Raw genomic sequence first — 17,111 nt, 5'->3', positions numbered from 1 at the left:
TCGCGACCAAAAGTTCATAGATTTGCGTAGGGTCCGGAGCGCCGCCTTCGTGTTATGTTCGTGCATCAGCGAGGGAGTGTGCATTATCTGAATTCCTAGGTATCTGAATTTGGTGGTTTGCCATTTTAACCCTACCTTCGGGAGTGCCTCCGTCTCGACATGTTGCAAAGCCGCCAGGGGGAACAGACAGGACTTAGACCTATTGAATTGGATCCCAGATACTCTGGAGTAGTTGTCCAGGACCTCCAGCAAGTTGGACTCCATGAGACGACGGGCCATTTCGTCGGCGGCAACGACGATTAAGGCGGCCAATGCCTTGGCGATCGTGGCCCGTTACGACGGGAAGCTTTGGTTCAAGTTAGCTCCAGTGCTGGACTTCCTGCTGGACGACAAGAGAGCGGAGGCCCTACAGATTCTTCAGGAAGGCGAGGTGGCGTCGGATCACGCCATAACGGTGGCAACGGACATTGCCAATACCGGATTTCGCCAGATGGGCAACAGGGTTTGCCTACGACGACGAGGGTGGCTCAAGGCGACGGACTTCCGCCAGGACGTTCAGACCAGGGTGTTGGAAATGCCGTTCGACGGCAGCAACCTTTTTGGGAAGACGGTGGATGAGTCGCTCCAGGCCATCAAGACCGACTCGGAGACGGCCCGGGCCCTAGGGGTACTTCAACAACGACGGCCCTTTCGGAGCTCCGGAGGCAGACAGGGTGCCTCCAAGGGATCCAGCGGTGGCTCTTCCACATACCGCCAGGCGGCCCGCTCCTCGTCCCAGAAGGCCTACACAGGTTGCGGCAAGCAAGGAGGATCCCGCTGTCGTCGTCGAGGAGGCCTAGGCGGCAATGCCTCCTCCAAGCAGGACTGAACCGGCCGTAGCATCGGGCCCCCGCCGAAGCATCCCGGTGGGAGGCCGGCTGACGAAGTTCGTCAGCGTGTGGGAGTCCATCGCCACCGACCGTTAGGTGCTGGATACCCTGGCCAACGGGCACTCGCTGGAATTCCAAAAGAAGTGTCCTCGCATTCCTCCCATGGCCAGGAAGGAGAATCACGTCCCTCGACTGCTGTTGGAGGTCAGGGCGATGCTCAAGAAAGGTGCCATCGAGCTCGTCCCCAGGAGGCTCCGGGGCTCTGGAGTGTACTCAAGGTACTTCCTCGTCAAAAAGAAGACAGGCGGTTGGCGCCCCGTCCTGGACCTGCGTCGGTTAAACGAGTACATCAAGGCACAGAAATTCAGGATGGTCACCCTCCATCACGTGCTGGGACAGCTGGAGGAGGGCGACTTCCTATCGTCGTTGGACCTGGAGGATGCTTACTTCCACATCCCCATTCTAAAAGGACACAAAGTTTCTCAGGTTCGTGGTTCAGGGACGCCACTACCAATTCAGAGCCCTACCGTTCGGATTAAAGTCGGAACCCATGGTATTCACCAAGTGCCTGGCACCAGTGGCAGCGCGGCTGCGGCTGCAGGGGATCCACATCTACCCCTACCTGGACGACTGGCTAATCCGTGCAAGGACAAGAGAACTCGCCGTCGAGCACACAGCTAGGACTGTCCGGATGCTCCCGGAACTGGGATTCGCCATCAACTACTCCAAATCCCACCTGGTGCCGTCGCAAGTAGCACTGTTTTTGGCCTCCGTCGGAAGAGAGGACAAAAGGCCATTTTAAGCAAGGTGCAACGCCTGCAAGCCTCGGGCGTGGCCAGGGTGAGGTCCATCAAGTCCCTCCTCGGGATGATGTCCACTTGCATCTACCTTGTACCCCTTTGCAGTCTTCGGAGGTGTCCGCTACAGGAGTTCCTCGACGCCCGCTGGTTTTAGGTGACGGGCTGCTTCGAAGACAGGATCCCTCTCGACGAGGAGTTCCGTCGGGCGATCCTATTGTGGGGTACCCGTGCACACCTCACAGCAGGCACGGACTTTCAGACCCCGACGTTTCAGGAGATGGTGACGACGGACGCCTCCCTGGAGGGTTGGGGGGCCCACACCGGAGATCTCCATGCAAGAGGCCTTTGGCTCCCGGAGGAGAGGTCTCTCCACATCAACATTCTGGAGCTTCGAGCAGTGTTCTTGGCGCTCAAGTCGTTCGTTCCGTCCCTCAAGGACAAAGTGGTGAGGATCTTCACCGACAACACCACCATGGTGTTCTACATACGGAAGCAGGGAGGCACCAGATCCCCGGCCCTATCCAACGAGGCCAAGGATCTGTGGCACTGGGCCGTCGCCCAGGGGATGTTTCTGGTTCTCTTCCACTTGGCAGGAATAAAAAAACACCATCAGCGACTCACTCAGCAGGGCGCTGCGCTCGTGCCAGGAGTGGGAACTACGCCAGGACCAGGTGGATCGGCTCTTTCGACGATGGAGCAAACCCCGGATCGACCTCTTCGTGACGGCGACGAACTCCAAGTGCCAGAGGTTCGCCAGCAGGTTCCCACAGCCGAGGAGCATGGGCGATGCTTTCTCGTTCCCTTCTCGTTCCCTTGGGACGGCCTGTTTCTATACGCGTTCCCTCCGTTGCCGTTGCTGCTTCGTCTCATCAACCAGCTCAAGAAGTCCAGGTGCAGAATGATCTTCGTCGCACCGGCGTGGCCGAGGCAGATCTGGTTCCCGGACCTTCTGGAATTGTCAACGTCCCCACCAGTCAAGCTGCCGGTGGATGCGGATCTTCTCTCCAGAGAAGGAGGCGCCATTCTTCATCACGACCCGGAGTTGCTGAACTTGCAGGCCTGGCTCCTGCAGCACTAGAGTTTGAAGGGTACGATATCCCGGCTGACTGCAGAGAGGTTCTTGCAAAAGCCAGGGCGTCCTCAGCTCTCAAGTGCTACCGACATAAGTTGAAGAGGTTATCGGTCTGGTGCCGTGCACAGAAGATTAACCCTCTGCAGATTAAGGCCCCTCAAGTACTGGCGTACCTACTGTCGCTGGCCAAAGCTGGACTGGCTCACGCCTCCATCAAAATACATCTGGCTGCTATCTCCCGATATACCAGGACTTCGGGACGGGCGTCCTTGTGGTCTCATCGCCTGGTGAAGAAATTTATGAAGGGACTATTACGATTGTTCCCGCCGGTGAAGGCTCCAGCCCCGGCGTGGGAGCTTAATGTGGTGCTGACCAGGCTCATGGGGGCCCCATTCGCGCCTATGCATTCGGCGCCTTTGAAGTTCCTGTCGTGGAAGACAGCGTTCCTCATGGCCATCACCTCCGCACGACGAGTAGGAGAGATCCAGGCCTTATCTTGCAAGCCTCCATACTTGACTTTTCACGACAGGAGGGTGGTGCTGAGGACGCACCTCTCCTTCATGCCCAAGGTGCCGTCTGACTTCCACCTCAACGAGCCCTTGGTGTTACCAGTTTTCTTTCCGTCGCCTTCGCCGGCCGAGAGGACTTTGCACTCGCTGGATGTAGCTAGAGCGCTGAAGTTCTACATGGACCGCACAAAGAGTTTTCGGAAGATGTCACAGCTGTTTGTGAACTTTGGGACTGTGAATCAAGGGAAGGCTCTCTCAAAGACTTCCATTTCCAGATGGCTCTCCGGCTGTATCATGCACTGTCACCGGTTGGCAAACCGACCGCTGCCTGGCCGTCCGAGAGCCCATTCGACCAAAGCGATCGCTGCTACCACGGCATTCCTGTCTGGTGTGCCCCTGCTGGACATCTGCAGGGCGGCTACGTGGAGGTCGACGCACACCTTCACAAGATTCTACTGCGTCGATCGGGACTCCAGGGAGGTGTCCAGGGTCGGCCAAGCAGTGCTGCGCAACCTGTTCGCTTAAGGTAAGCCTGGTGAGGAGGTAAGAGTTGCTTAATGTTGAGTTTGTTGTATTGCTTAATGTTGAGCCTGTTGCCACCTCCCGTGGTTGTGCATGTGTGTACTGCTATGTATTCTTTTATTCATGAGCATGTAAATCCATGCTGGAGAAGGAACAAGTTACTTACCTGTAACTGTTGTTCTCCAGCATGGGCCTGGCATGGATTCACATGCAAACCCTCCTGCCTACCCCTCTGCGGCTCTTCACTTGGTCATACTGCCACTTTACGTGCTACCAAATCTGAGGATGGCTGCCAGAGGCGGGGCTTAGGGAGAGGGCAATCATTGGCTGGGGGCAGTATGAACCAGAGATCCGTGATTGGTTACTACTAAGAAAGACAGATCAGAAACAAATCTGATACTGATTTTTTCTTTACCGAGGATTCCCAGCCTGACGACGGGGAATATTCATGAGCATGTGAATCCATGCCAGACCCATGCTGGAGAACAACAGTTACAGGTAAGTAACTTGTTCCTTCCCGTGTACCTGTGCTAGAAAATCATTGAGATACCTCAGGATTGACATACTAGGGAGCCTGTCCCATCTATATCGCCTGAACTACCCCAACCTGATCAGCAGTGTTAAAGAGAAACATGAATAGCTGGAGCTCCCAACACCTGTCTTGGTTTGGCGGAGTGGCCATCATTAAAACGAATGCCCTTCCAAGATTTGTATACTTTTTCCAGTCAGTCCCTGTGCCCGACGCTCGAGGGACCCTGGGTGGCTGGGATGCTTACTGTTAAAATTATTGTGGGGGGAGGTGGTCCACCCAGGATGAACAAGCACTCTTTATGCCCCAAAAAGCCTTGGGAGGGGGGGCTGTCGTTTCCTAACTTTAACTATTACCAGGCGGCACAGGTTGGCCACTAATTGACTGGGTAAAGAGGGATTCCGGAAAAATCTGGGAGACAACGGAACAGGCTTTGGTGAGGTGCCACTTAAGGATCCAGCCGTGGCTGCCATGACTGGGGAGGGCACAGGGGTTCTACCTCAGCCCAATCACTATGGCCTCTCTGGAGGTTTGGGATAATTTGAGTAGGTTGGAGAGATCCTGTTCATTTACATCCCCCTTCACCTCGTTAATCCACAATGACGACTTCTCCTTGGGTAAACTGGACAGGGGCTTTCGCAGTGGATGGGCAAAGGCCTGTGCAAGATGGGAGACTTCTTTATGAATGGGGAAATGAGATCTTTTGAAGAATGTAAGTGTTTGGGCTCACTGAAGGGCCCGGCTATAGATATCTGCAGGCTTGACATTGGGTCCTGCACCCCACCAACATGGGGCAGACCATCAGAAAGCAAACTCCCTTGGAACTGGTCTTCCAAGAATCAGCATGCAACAAAGATCTGATATCCAAGCTATATAAAACCATCAACTCGCTATCAGTTCCAAATAGGAGGCCATACTGTGATGGCTGGGAAAGAGCATTGGGAAAAGCAATACCCCAGTAAGACTGGGACAAAATATATGGGGAGGCCCTTATTGTGCCCCCACCTGGTGGCGACACGGGCCACCATACTGACGAGATGGTATAAAACCCCTCGCGTTTACATTATTCTTATCCTAACACCTCAAAAATGTGCTGGAGTGGATGTGGGGCGGAGGGCACCTTGATGCATATTTTATGGGGCTAGGGTACTTCTGGCTGGAAGCCGGGTCCAAACTTGGGGAAATGATTGGAGTACAGATTCCGGAGGACCCCCTGCTTTGTATTCTAGGCCACAATGACCCCCTTAGCAAGTGCTGCCTGATAGTTGTACTTAAATTACTTGCACATTTAATATTGGCTGCCAAACTGTCAATTCTTCATCTCTGGAGGAGATCTGAATCACTGTCTATAACTCTATGGTTGGATAAAGAATGGAACATTTTATGTTGATTTATGTTTGATAACGTTTCCTTTGCCTTTAGTTAAATATCGGAATGTTCTGGGTATTGTTAAAAACATCTAAAACTAATTAAAACCTTACCTTTAAAAAATTTAAAAAATCACCGAAAGGTGATGAAGTCCTCTGCCTGATCATATTGGTAGCTGGTTGTCACCAAGGGTTTCTGGTGCTGCCACAAGCCAGTCCAAATCTGCAAGTCATCCCCAGAGGTGTGGTTCCATTAACAAATCTCCATATCCATTCCATATGAAGACACATTCCATAAGAAGACACCTGATTTCCCTAAAGTTGGGAGTCTGGGGGAAGGAGGAAATAGGAGGCTGGAGGAGAGACACGGGGGTAAGGTAAAAGAAATGTAGTGGACTGAAGAGAGAATGGAAGTGAGACACTCTGAGCATTTGGGGGGGTGTAGAGGAGGGCGGAGAGGCAAGGGATGGAGGGGGTGAGAGAGACTCGAGGACCAGAGGGAGAAAGACATTAGGGGCAGAGGAGAGCAAGCGAGAAACTCTGGGGACTTGGAGAGAAAGACATGAGTGACTTGGATCGAGAGAAACACGTGGGGACTGGGGTTCTATAGACGGACACTGGGGGAAAAGAGACGCTTGCAGGGGGGTCAGAGAGATGCACACAGGAGTTGGTGCGGAGTGGAGGGGGTGAGTTAGATGGAACAAGAAGGCTAAGGAGAAAAGGCTCAAGTAGTTGTAATAGTGATTACAAAGTTAGTTCTGGTTACAGAGGTGTTTGAGCAGGTGGTGCGAGGATCCGTGGAAGGCAGCTGAACATGCTATGAAGGTGTCTAAGATGATGCAGCCTAAACAGAATGTAGTGAACAGTGAGGAAACTATTGAGAAAAGGGATGACCAGAATGTATAGCTGAAGCAAAGGTTTCCCAGGGAGTAGGAGAGAGGAGGATTAAGGGGTGACCATGGAGTGGATAGACGAGCATGAGAAGGAGACTAAGAGCAGATGAAGGGGGCGAAGCTGGGTACGAGCACAAGGCGTAAGCATTGAGGAGGTGCAGGAGAAGCACAAGGACAGAGAGAAAGTGAGACAAGTAATAGGATATTTGTCTCCCGTGGTAAGAGCCTGTGGTGGGACATCGAGAAAAGGAGAAATTGTTTTGGAAGGGTGTAGGAGCAAAAACCTCCTAACGGTACCTTGGTAATGCGTCTAGTGAGAAAGCAGTAAAGACTTTAGGATGGCATCTGTCTTTTTATGGCTCGAGGGCTTAGTTTGCGGCCAGATCGAGCATGATTCCTACTACATAACTGACTGGAACTAGTCCATGCTTAAGGCCTGGGCGGCGGGGGATCCCCCACCATTCTCTAGCTGCACAAAAAAGATTGCCAAGGTAGCTATGAATACCAGAATCTGGGACTTTGTTGTAAGACCAATACAGGACTGGAGAAGGTGCAAGCGGACTAGTGAAAGACCTTTCATTTGGAACTCTTTCTTTTGTTTGTATCAAGCTGCAGCTATGCACATCTGTTTTGTTGGGTTAAGCCGCAGGGAGAGACCAGTACCCAAACTTAACATGAACTGTAGAAATGTACTACCACCTTGAGAAAAACTAACTTTTGAGTTCACCCAGAGAACTGACGCATCCTAGTTGCCAACTATCCTGATATAGATTTTTGTGTGCACATTTTGGCACTAAGGGAGCTGATTTGGTTTTCCCCCTGTAAAACATACTAATAAAGAAGTGTCAAGACAATGTATTCGTGTCTGCCCTGTGTTTGATCCCACACGACTTTGTGACACCCACCCCCGTCCCCAAAAAAGAACTCAAAAGCAAAAAGAATGCCCTTTTCTTTTTGTATTCTTTCTATTTGGATGTGTCTTTGCCATATTTTTTTCCTGTCTCATTTGTTTCTGTAACCTTTCCTTCAACCACCCAAACAAAGGCAACACCGTAAAAGCTTTTGTTTGCATTCCGGCTTCTTTGTGAAACTTAAAACAACCTGTGCTCGAGAGAATCTCTTCCTTACTGTTACGATTGCAGAGTTGGTAAACTAGGGCATCTACCAGTTTGCTGCAGATTCTTAACAAAATGACACCTAAACCCCATAGCATTACAGTTTTATATGCTGTTGGAGAAAATTGGTTTGTAGAACGTGCGCCTGCCTTAACTATATTTGAAGTTAGTGTACACAATAAAAATAAATGTGACCTTTTTTTATTCATTTAAGATGCTGATTTATACCATCTAATTATCACAAAATAGTTTGCACACAATTTTGGACAATCTTTTCCTTCCAAAATAGATTGAGCACTTTGATAATTCATCTAAATGCTTGGCCAACACGTGTTTCACCCAGTTGTAGAGCTTTCTAAGTGCGCGAATGGGAAATTCATAAATTAGATTCCAATTGGTATACAGTTCCACTTGACTTAGCGTGCTTATTTGAACCCGTGTATCAATTGTGTTCGTGCATTCAATTTCCTGACTGCTGTGTGGGTAACCTGAACTATTGGTATATGAAAGCCACAATAACCGGCTCCAATATAGTTGCTTGGCTGGGAAGCAGGGACGTCATTTAGGGGTCGACAGAAGTCGCAACTGCGACCTCTGAGGTCTCCCTGGCGACCTCTTTAAAAAAAAAAAAAAAAACATTTCTGCAAGCTCTTGGGCTGTGGCCAGCACCATGTGGCTCTTTACTTCTGGAGTGGTTGGCTTTCTTGTTCAGGCCCCTTTAAAAAAATAAAATAAAAATAATAACAGGAGTGCCACAAGTTGAACACTTTCAGCAGTGACCCTAAATAAGAAAGAGTAGGAATACCAAATAATGTGTCTTTCTGGAATTCTATACATAATTGTTAGACCCATTAAAGGTTTATTTCAGGCACACTTCAGGGGGTGAGTCACTGATTTAGTCTGTTCATAAACGCCTCAGATCAGCCTTTCATCCTTCTGAGGTCAATAAATGGGTACCAACACACAGGTTGAGTGATATTGGGTGTATATTTTTTCTAGGTTGAGTCATATTGGGTGTATATTTTTTCTAGGTTGAGTGATATTGGGTGTATATTTTTTCTATATTAAGCACTTACGCGTAAGTGCTATATAATAACACATCATTATCATTTGGTCATGGACGTCTGCTTGCATTCACAGTAATTTGGTAATATAAGCCTATACACACTGATCTTAATGATACATATGGCGATCCATTCTTGTATGAAATGTACATCACATTATAGTGATATCGTAACCATATTTTTCGTAGTGTACAATGCTATGTGATGCCACTTCCTGTTTTGTCAACGGGTGAAAGGTCGTGTTCTGTCGCTTCCTGCTGTATCACTTTGGGGTGGGGTCAAATGACATCACTTCCTGTGATGTCATCAGGGGGGGTCAAGGGTCGTGTGATGTCACTTCCGCTACCCCTGGCATTTTGGTGAAATGACATCCCTCCTGGGAAGCCAACTATATGTGAGAACAGGAGTTCAACCACTCATTGCGTTTTCCTTTTTCTCTATGCATGTTGCACAAGTGCGTTCATTATGGAGAATACCATCCATGTGAAGGTGTAAATGAAGGTTGCTTAATGACGGGGTGAATCATGTATACTCTTTCCACCACGCACACTTTAGTCCATGGTCATTCCCTCATGGGCTGATATTTCTGTCACATTGCAAATGTACTCTGTTGCTCTGCTTTGCTGTGTTGGTGAAAGGTATTTTTCTTTTATAAAAGGAAACGTGTACTACCATTTATTAATTTTCAATGTAATGCTTTTTTATTAAAAATATTGAAGTTGCTCCTCTCTGCTCATTGTGATACGAACATGTTTATTTTACTTAAACCTAGAAAGTGCGAGAGAGCCTGCGTGAAAACAACATCAGCAGATACAACGGTGAACCTGACAAAATAGAGAATGACACGCCTCAAAAAAACACTCAGGTACAACAACTAGGTTATGCTTACTAACTTTGACCTATATTTTGCATTTCTGTGCTAGTCATTTTTTTCCCTCTGACTTGAGATGCTCTCACTAGTGCTTGCTGTTAATATAAGGCCCGTCATCTGACGCGTGGATTGTGGAATCCTTTTTATTTAGCAACCTTATTTGTTTAATATCAATCCCTTGGAAACAGTCAATTTTGAGTCGACAAAAAAATCCAAACTGTCCCCTGCTCGTTTCCGCCATCATCACATAACCTCTGGAGAGCATGGGAGCGCTGTTGTAATTCACAACGCTTCAATGTTTCTGTGCTTGTACAGATCCTGGAACATGTTTGAATATAAACGTTTCTTACCAGAAATAGCAGATACAATCTACCTAATTGTTAAAACACAATTTTCTTTTCTTATTTTAAAATAGATAAAAAATAGTAAGCAGGAAAGCACAGCCTCAGTCAGTTGGCGACAGGGAGCACTAAATCTGCAAAGGTCAGGTGTTGTAAATCCTTAAACAACCTTCACCAGCTTGCAAGGAACCTTGTGCACGGCATCGGTTGTGTTGTAGTGTGAATTCTATGCCTTTGAGGGGTGTGACAGGTCACCAATGAAGCCATGAGGGGATGTGCTGGGGATAAGAAGACTTTCAGGCTAAGGCAGCTGTCCTGGCAGGCCTCTGTGTGCTGAACTCCATATCCAGACCATGTTGGAGTGATCATATAGCTGGGTACTTGCATTACTGTTGGCACCTTACATATTCCTTTGCGGGCCTCCATGGCGGTGAGGGGGATTGATGCAAAGAATGGGGCATCCTGCTGATGATTGGTTCTTTTTGTGACCCGTCCGGGGCCTCCTGCACTGTGGGGTGGCATTCCGGGCAGATTCTCCTGCTGCCAGCCCGTCACCATACGTTGCATTTTCTGGTACGTTTTTGTACAGGGTGAGACATGTTTCCTGCAAGGGGGTGCTCCTCCATGCCTTCATCAGGACAAAAACACTGAGGTAGGACTGATAGTGGCAATTTTGGAGTGCTGTGTACTTCATGGTGCATGAGGGGCTCCAATATGCTTAGTTAATGGAAGGCAATCTGTGGTTGCATGACTGTTTGAACCTGCTTTGCCAGCTTACAACACCTGACATCCTTATTTGCGGCGCACCACATTCCTGAAAATAACCGCATCTAAAATGTGGTAGTACACAAGGCAGTCTGTGATCTCATGAGATGATCATGTGATGGTTGTATTTTTGTGCGCACTGTTGGCCCATCGTAACAACTTCATCCAATCTCTATATCTGGTGCCTTGTAACCCACAAGTACCCCTCGAAAAGACTATGCCTACTCAGTTTATTGAGCCAGACGGAGGACTGGCGAATACTCTGTTGTTCCAGAGCCCCCGGATCCTATGGGATCTGATATTTCAGTTGTCTGAACCCATCTTAACTTACACAGACTTTGATAGTGAAGTGGACAATGACACGCTGGTCAGCTTACAACCTTTCATGACAGGATGTGGGGCAATGCAGAGCTTTTTAGTTCTTCATTCTCCAGTGGAGGTTATCACGTCCTGGTGGAATTTCTTGTCCTTGAAGGGTCAGAAAAAGTAGGCATTGCTTCCCAATAGAAGGTCATTGCTGAAACATGCAAGCTGCGGAAGAACCCACATTCTGTCCAGGCCGTTCGTAAAGAAAGTCAATGCCCGAAACTGTCACCATGTTCATCTGTGGTTGCGGGGCTATCTTGTTGTCTGAAGCTTCAGTTTTTTTAAGGTAAAATGCATTACCTCGATCTAAGGAGAGCAAGTTGTTAGAATCTTTGGGCAAGAAGGTTTACTCCAACTGGGCCCTGCGCCTACGTTTAGCCAGTACTGATACAATGCTAGCGTCAGCCAACCAAGATCTTGTTTAAATAAACATTTCTTGCCTCAGAATAAGGTTTTAGCTTTCAAGCCACGCCTCAGTATGCTAAGCAAATCACAACGAACACCATGGAGCACTATGTGCACCATATTGATACGGCTTTGAAGGCAAAGTACTTCGGAACAGACCTGTTTGCTCTACATGGATGAATGCCACACATTTTAACTCTTTCCTGCCTCTACTGATGCGTTCAAAAAGAAGAAAACTTCCACATAGACTGCAAAGTCTCTTGCATTCCTTACCAAACTGGCATGTTTCAGGACGCATGCCAGTCTCTTGCCGAGGCGAGGTTCAAAAGCTTTGACGCTATCGTGAAAGAAGGAACAGGCAGCCATAATGGTCACTAATCTGACAAGGGCTAAAGCAATCCTGAAATCCCAATTTCTATTAGATGAGATTGAGCAAGCATAGGCTGGAGACCCCGAAAACTCTCACCTCCCTCAACCCCCCCCCGCTTCCCCTCCAACTCAACCCTCCTCATGGTCGACCACGAGCAGCTCACTGCTCGAGTGGAGGGCCCCTCTGGCCAATTGGGTTTTGTGGGTCATTGCTGGAAAGTTCTGATCATAGTCTAGGAATGGGGCCCCTCGAATCCATGTAAAAGGCCTGCCTTGGCTGCAGTGACTTTTTCTGTGACAAAAATGTCCCAAAGTTTAATCCACCATAGTCCTTGAGGGGCCTTCAGTTGTCTTCCAGGTGCGGGCTACTGTAATTTTCCTGGCCAGTAGAAGGTGTCAGGCGTTTGGCTGTTTTCCCGGATCTCTTGTATGCCCCTGGTGCCAGGGCGCCTAGTGGGATGGTTTCCGGCTCCATGGGATCACCACCTGGGTAATGTCTTTTATAGTAGCGATGCACTGTGCCCAGAAAGCTTTTACGGTTGGGCATGACCACCACATGTGCAAGTATGGCCCCGGCTGTCCACGTAGGTGCCAGCATTGGGGATCCAGGGCCCGGTTAAAGTGATGCAGGCGTAGCAGAGGGTAGTACCATTGCAGAAGCAGTTTATTGATATTGATATTTTATTTCTATCGTGCTCGTACACAAGTGTTTCAGAGCACGAAAAGGCAAGGGAGGGGAACAGGGTAGAACAAAACAGCGATCTTACTAGGCCCAGTGACATTGAGAACACGCAAGTGCATGGGAGAGTGGGAGGGGAAAAGTGCATAGAAGGGGGAGAAGTGGAAAGTTCGGAGCAGAGGAGAAACAGATAAATAATAATAAATAAATAATAAAGGCAACAAACAGTGGTAATGCAGCCAGCAATGTGCAAGTGCTAGGTCAGCAGACAGGATAGGTCTGATAAGTGCAGGAAGAAAAAGGGGGGGCTGTATGGGTACAGATACAGACGCCAGTGCAAGGGGTGGCCCGGAGGCAGTGCGGGAGGGTGGCAGGGTGAGCAGGTACCTGGGCCCGGAGGACAGAGGGTGGCCAGGTACACAGTGCCAAGAGAGAACAGATCAGTTTGTGGACGTATTCCCGGTTAGTGATGCAGAAGGATGAGGAATGAGTCCTAAACCATATGTCCACCCATGTTTGGTCTTCTAGAGAATTCCCTAAATCTGCCTCCCAATGTGCCATGTAGGGGGCCCTTGTGGTGAGTATATCCTCCTGCAATAGTTTGTAGAGCGTGGAGATTTTCCCCTGAAGCGGCAGCTCTTTTAGGGTAAGCTCAAGAGGGTTAGGGGAGCGTATTGCTGCTTGACGGGTTTGGGGGTGGGAGCACCGGTTTCGAAGTTGCATATAAGGAAACCTGTCCTTCTCTGTTAGATGAAAGGCTACTTTACATTGTTCGAAGGAATGAGGCTGGTCGTCCTTGAAGAGTTGTCCTAGGGATTCAACCACCCCCCCCCCAGAAGTCCAGTTTATGATGCTCGGTGGATGGTATCCAGGAGAGAAGGCTGGATTATGGAAAATCGGGATGCCTTTTGCTTTAATGCCCAGTCCCAAGTTTTAAGGGTGTGTTTAGTGGAGGCCAAGGTCCCACTGCAGGTTCGGCGTAGTGGAGGCGGGACATGCGGAAGAAAGCACAGGGGGATTGGGAGGTGGGGTTGCTCCAGTTCTACCCATTTTGGGTGCCCAGAGGTTATGACCCACGCCCGTACATGTGCCAATTGTGCAGCTACCTGGTATTTAAGCAGGTCAGGGACCCCTAGCCATCCCAGTCTAGCGCTGCCCATCAAGGCCTTCTGAGAGATCCTCGCGTCTAAGGGGGAAGGGAGGGGCAGTGGAATCGTGGTGGGGGGAAGGAACAAGCATATAGGAACCGTGGAAGGAGATTCATCTCGCAGGCACTGATCCGCCCAATGAGTGTGATCCCTTTTGAGGTCCATTGATCGAGCTCGCCCTCTAGCTCTTTTAAAAAGCGGGGAGGGGCGAAGGGGGTGAGGCGTTCGATAGACCTCTCCAGGGCGAGCAGGGATTTGGACCCCCAAAATAGCTTTCTCGCTCCATTGTATCGGGCATGGAGATTCTAGGGTCTCCCGTTCTCCAGGTTCTAGGCCAATCCCTAAGGAAACCGATTTCCCAAAATTGATAGCAAACCGCTCCCAAATCTGCGGAGCTCTTTATGGCTGGCTTTAGCGAAGAGCTAATGTCTGTTATGGATAGCAGCACGTCATCAGCATAGAGTGCAATCTTATGCTGGGAGGCACCAATTGAAGGCCTTTGATGCTTGCGTCCAATCGAACCCACTGGGCGAAGGGTTCCATTACCAGAGGAGATAGGGGACAACCATGCCTGGTTCCACATGTTAAGGGGATTGGGTCTTATAGATTACCGTTGACCCTGAGGAGGGTCTTGGGGGACTGGTAGTTTGCCAAGTCTAATTTATGGAAGAATGGGCCAAAACTGAAGGCTTCCAGGGTAAGATGTAGAAAGGCCCAGTCCACTTTGTCAAATGGCTTGGTCACACCCAAGGCCAGCAATGCTAGCTTATGTGAATCTTGCGTTGCAATGTCTACTAGATTCAAGGCTCTATGAATGTTATCCGCAGTTGGCCTATGCATTATGAAGCCTGTTAGGTCTGGATCTATTAAGTTGGGTAGGGCGTTCGTTAAGCGGTTTGCCACGATTTTCAAGTAGATGTTGGTATCGATATTTAGTAGGGAGATGGACCTATATGAGCTACTTTCACTAGGGTCTTTGCTGGGTTTAAGCAGGAGGATGGTTATAGGTTCTTGCATGGATGGGGTGATGGATCCCGACACACCAAATGAATTAGGGCTGTTAGTGGGGCTTCCAGTTGGGAGCAAAACACTTTTTAGAACCTTGTTGTGAACCCGTCTGGGCCTGGAGCTCTAGGTTTGAGGGACTTAATGGCTGTTTTGACCGCCTCACCTGTGATTGGGGCGTCAAGACTCTGTCAGACTTCTTGAGTTGAAGTAGAGTGGCTCCTTGTAGGTACTCTTGCTGTTCTGTTTGGACCCGGGGTGATGCCGACATTGTCTCAGAAAGATAGGCTGCTGCCAATCGCAGTTTATCTTGATCCGCATCAGAAGTGGGATCAGAAGTGGCTGTTAGGCTGCCCTAGCTGCCGGTTATACTGCTCTACTTCTGTTTTGGATATTGCTTGGACATTACCCTTCAGCGCTGCCGTCTGGAGACAGAAGCCCCTGTGAAGGCGCAACACGGTGCCAGTGCTTAAGCTTTGTTTTGACAATTTGCAACTGGTTTCTGCCCATAGACACACCCCTTGCCTCTCGCCTCACGCGCTTCTGGCCACGATCCACTTCCTATAACTGGTCAGATGCTCACGCATCGCGCGCGCGCATCGGCAGTGGGATCAGAAGTGGCCGTTAGGCTGTACTTCTGTTTTGGATATTGCTTGGACGTTACCCTTCAGTGCTGCCGTCTGGAGGAGGAAGCCCCTGTGAAGGCGAAACACGGTGCCGGCGCTTAAGCTTTGTTTTGACAATTTGCAACTGGTATCCGCTCATAGGCAAGCCCCTTGCCTCCCGCGCTTCTGGCCACGATCCACTTCCTATAACTGGTCAGATGCGCGCGCATCGGAAGTGGGATCAGAAGTGGCTGTTAGGCTGTTTGGCGTGGTGGCGTGAGTGCGGGCTGGGGTACGGTACTTTTGTTTTACAATTATTTTGTGTAAACTTTGCCGGTGGTGCTATGAGCATTTTTGAATGATATTAATTGGATTGTAGGAACTTAGCTTGCCCCTGTGTACTGTATTAACCTGTGGTGTAATATAGGCTCTGAATTGTGAGTTTTGGGATATTTGTTTAAGCATTAAGACTATGGTTAATGGACTGAGAAGCGGTAGAAAGCTTAAAGGGGTAATAAGTCCTGTTGTATCCATGGAATCAACAAATGAACGGTCCTCTTACGAGGAACCAAGGAATTCGGATGTCTCTCAGGAAGATGAAATTAACTATGAATGTAGCGAACATAGTATTGTTCATTTACCCCTGCCTCATAGTACGAATGATGAAGGTGCAGTAATTTTGGATGCTTCCAAAATTGAAATGACTCAGAGTATGGAAGATGTAGGTGGGGCAACTTTGGATGTTTCTAAAATTGACCAGCCCCGGGGTATCTTGGAAGATGGTGTGTCATTTAAGGATGTGCCCAGGATTGTGAAACAAAATTGTAGAGTAATCTCACTTCATCACCGATTAGATATGACGTTAAAGAGGTAAATTATTTCAATGTGCCTACCAGCATTGATCATAGAGGAATAGATGAATGGATGAGAAGTAAGCTCGAACCAGAGAAGGGCAGTAATAAAATGATGGGTGGTTTAAATGATTGCTCTATTTTCGGACCCACTGTTGAGATGGAAGTGAGTAAGAGAATGAGATTTTCTCTGGGGCCATCCACTCCTGTATCCCATAGAGTATTAGGCAGAGAGGATGTCCATATGTTTAGTCTACCGAACCATTATAACAAAAATCTGTGCTCTTTTAAAGGGGACTTGATTTCTGATCATAGTAGAAAAAACATTAGAGGAAAGGGACATTAAGGGATACTATTGGGGAAGCCTGCACTTCCAACGGCAACTAAGACTAATCCCTTTATAAATTCTAGTGAACAGATTGAACAATTTGTAAAAAACACAAAGCATGCATATTAAAAGCTAAAATCTGTGACGATGCTACCCAGGACGAGGAATTGGATTTACATGCGCAGGATGCCCCAGGTTTTGGTGTAGATTTTCCAGTGATATCAAGGATCTTGGATTCACTCGATAAGGTCCATGAAAGAACGCACTTTGATTTAGTTGATCAGAGAGCGGTACTGACTGAGCTTTTGTGTAAGGTCAACAAGATTGAGGGGCTCTTGATTACGTGTAATGTAGTGTCTGATTTGGTGGCTAATAAAACCAGGGTACCTCTTCATGATGTTTTTACCCAAACGCCCGGGGATGAAAGAATGGTAAATACAGAGATGAAATCATCTGCAGAAATGGCGGCTGAATCTTTAAGCCCCTGACCCTATAATGGAAACTATAGGAGTTATGGGTAAAGACATCAAAATGCTTAAATTGGATTTTGAGGTTATGAAATCCCTAATGGGGGAAGCCAGCACTGGGATGAAGTGTTTTTGCACGCCAAATATAGATTCCGTACATGTTAAAGAAGA

General features: G+C 48.5%; 1 protein-coding gene across 1 annotated transcript in view; it reads left to right on the top strand.

Moving 5' to 3' along the window:
- Positions 1-17,111, top strand: part of LBR (lamin B receptor) — a 1,228,970-nt gene that overhangs the window by 406,643 nt on the left and 805,216 nt on the right. Inside the window, exon 4 of the mRNA XM_069608704.1 lies at positions 9,513-9,605. Within this exon, the coding sequence (XP_069464805.1) occupies positions 9,513-9,605 (93 nt within the window). The remainder of the gene's footprint in view (positions 1-9,512; positions 9,606-17,111) is intronic.

This window comes from Ambystoma mexicanum, chromosome 4q, assembly GCF_040938575.1.
Source record: "Ambystoma mexicanum isolate Mex_15411 chromosome 4q, UKY_AmexF1_1, whole genome shotgun sequence".
Taxonomy (NCBI): domain Eukaryota; kingdom Metazoa; phylum Chordata; class Amphibia; order Caudata; family Ambystomatidae; genus Ambystoma; species Ambystoma mexicanum.
Note: the sequence above shows the minus strand (reverse complement) of the source record. Positions and strands in the feature narration are given on the sequence as shown.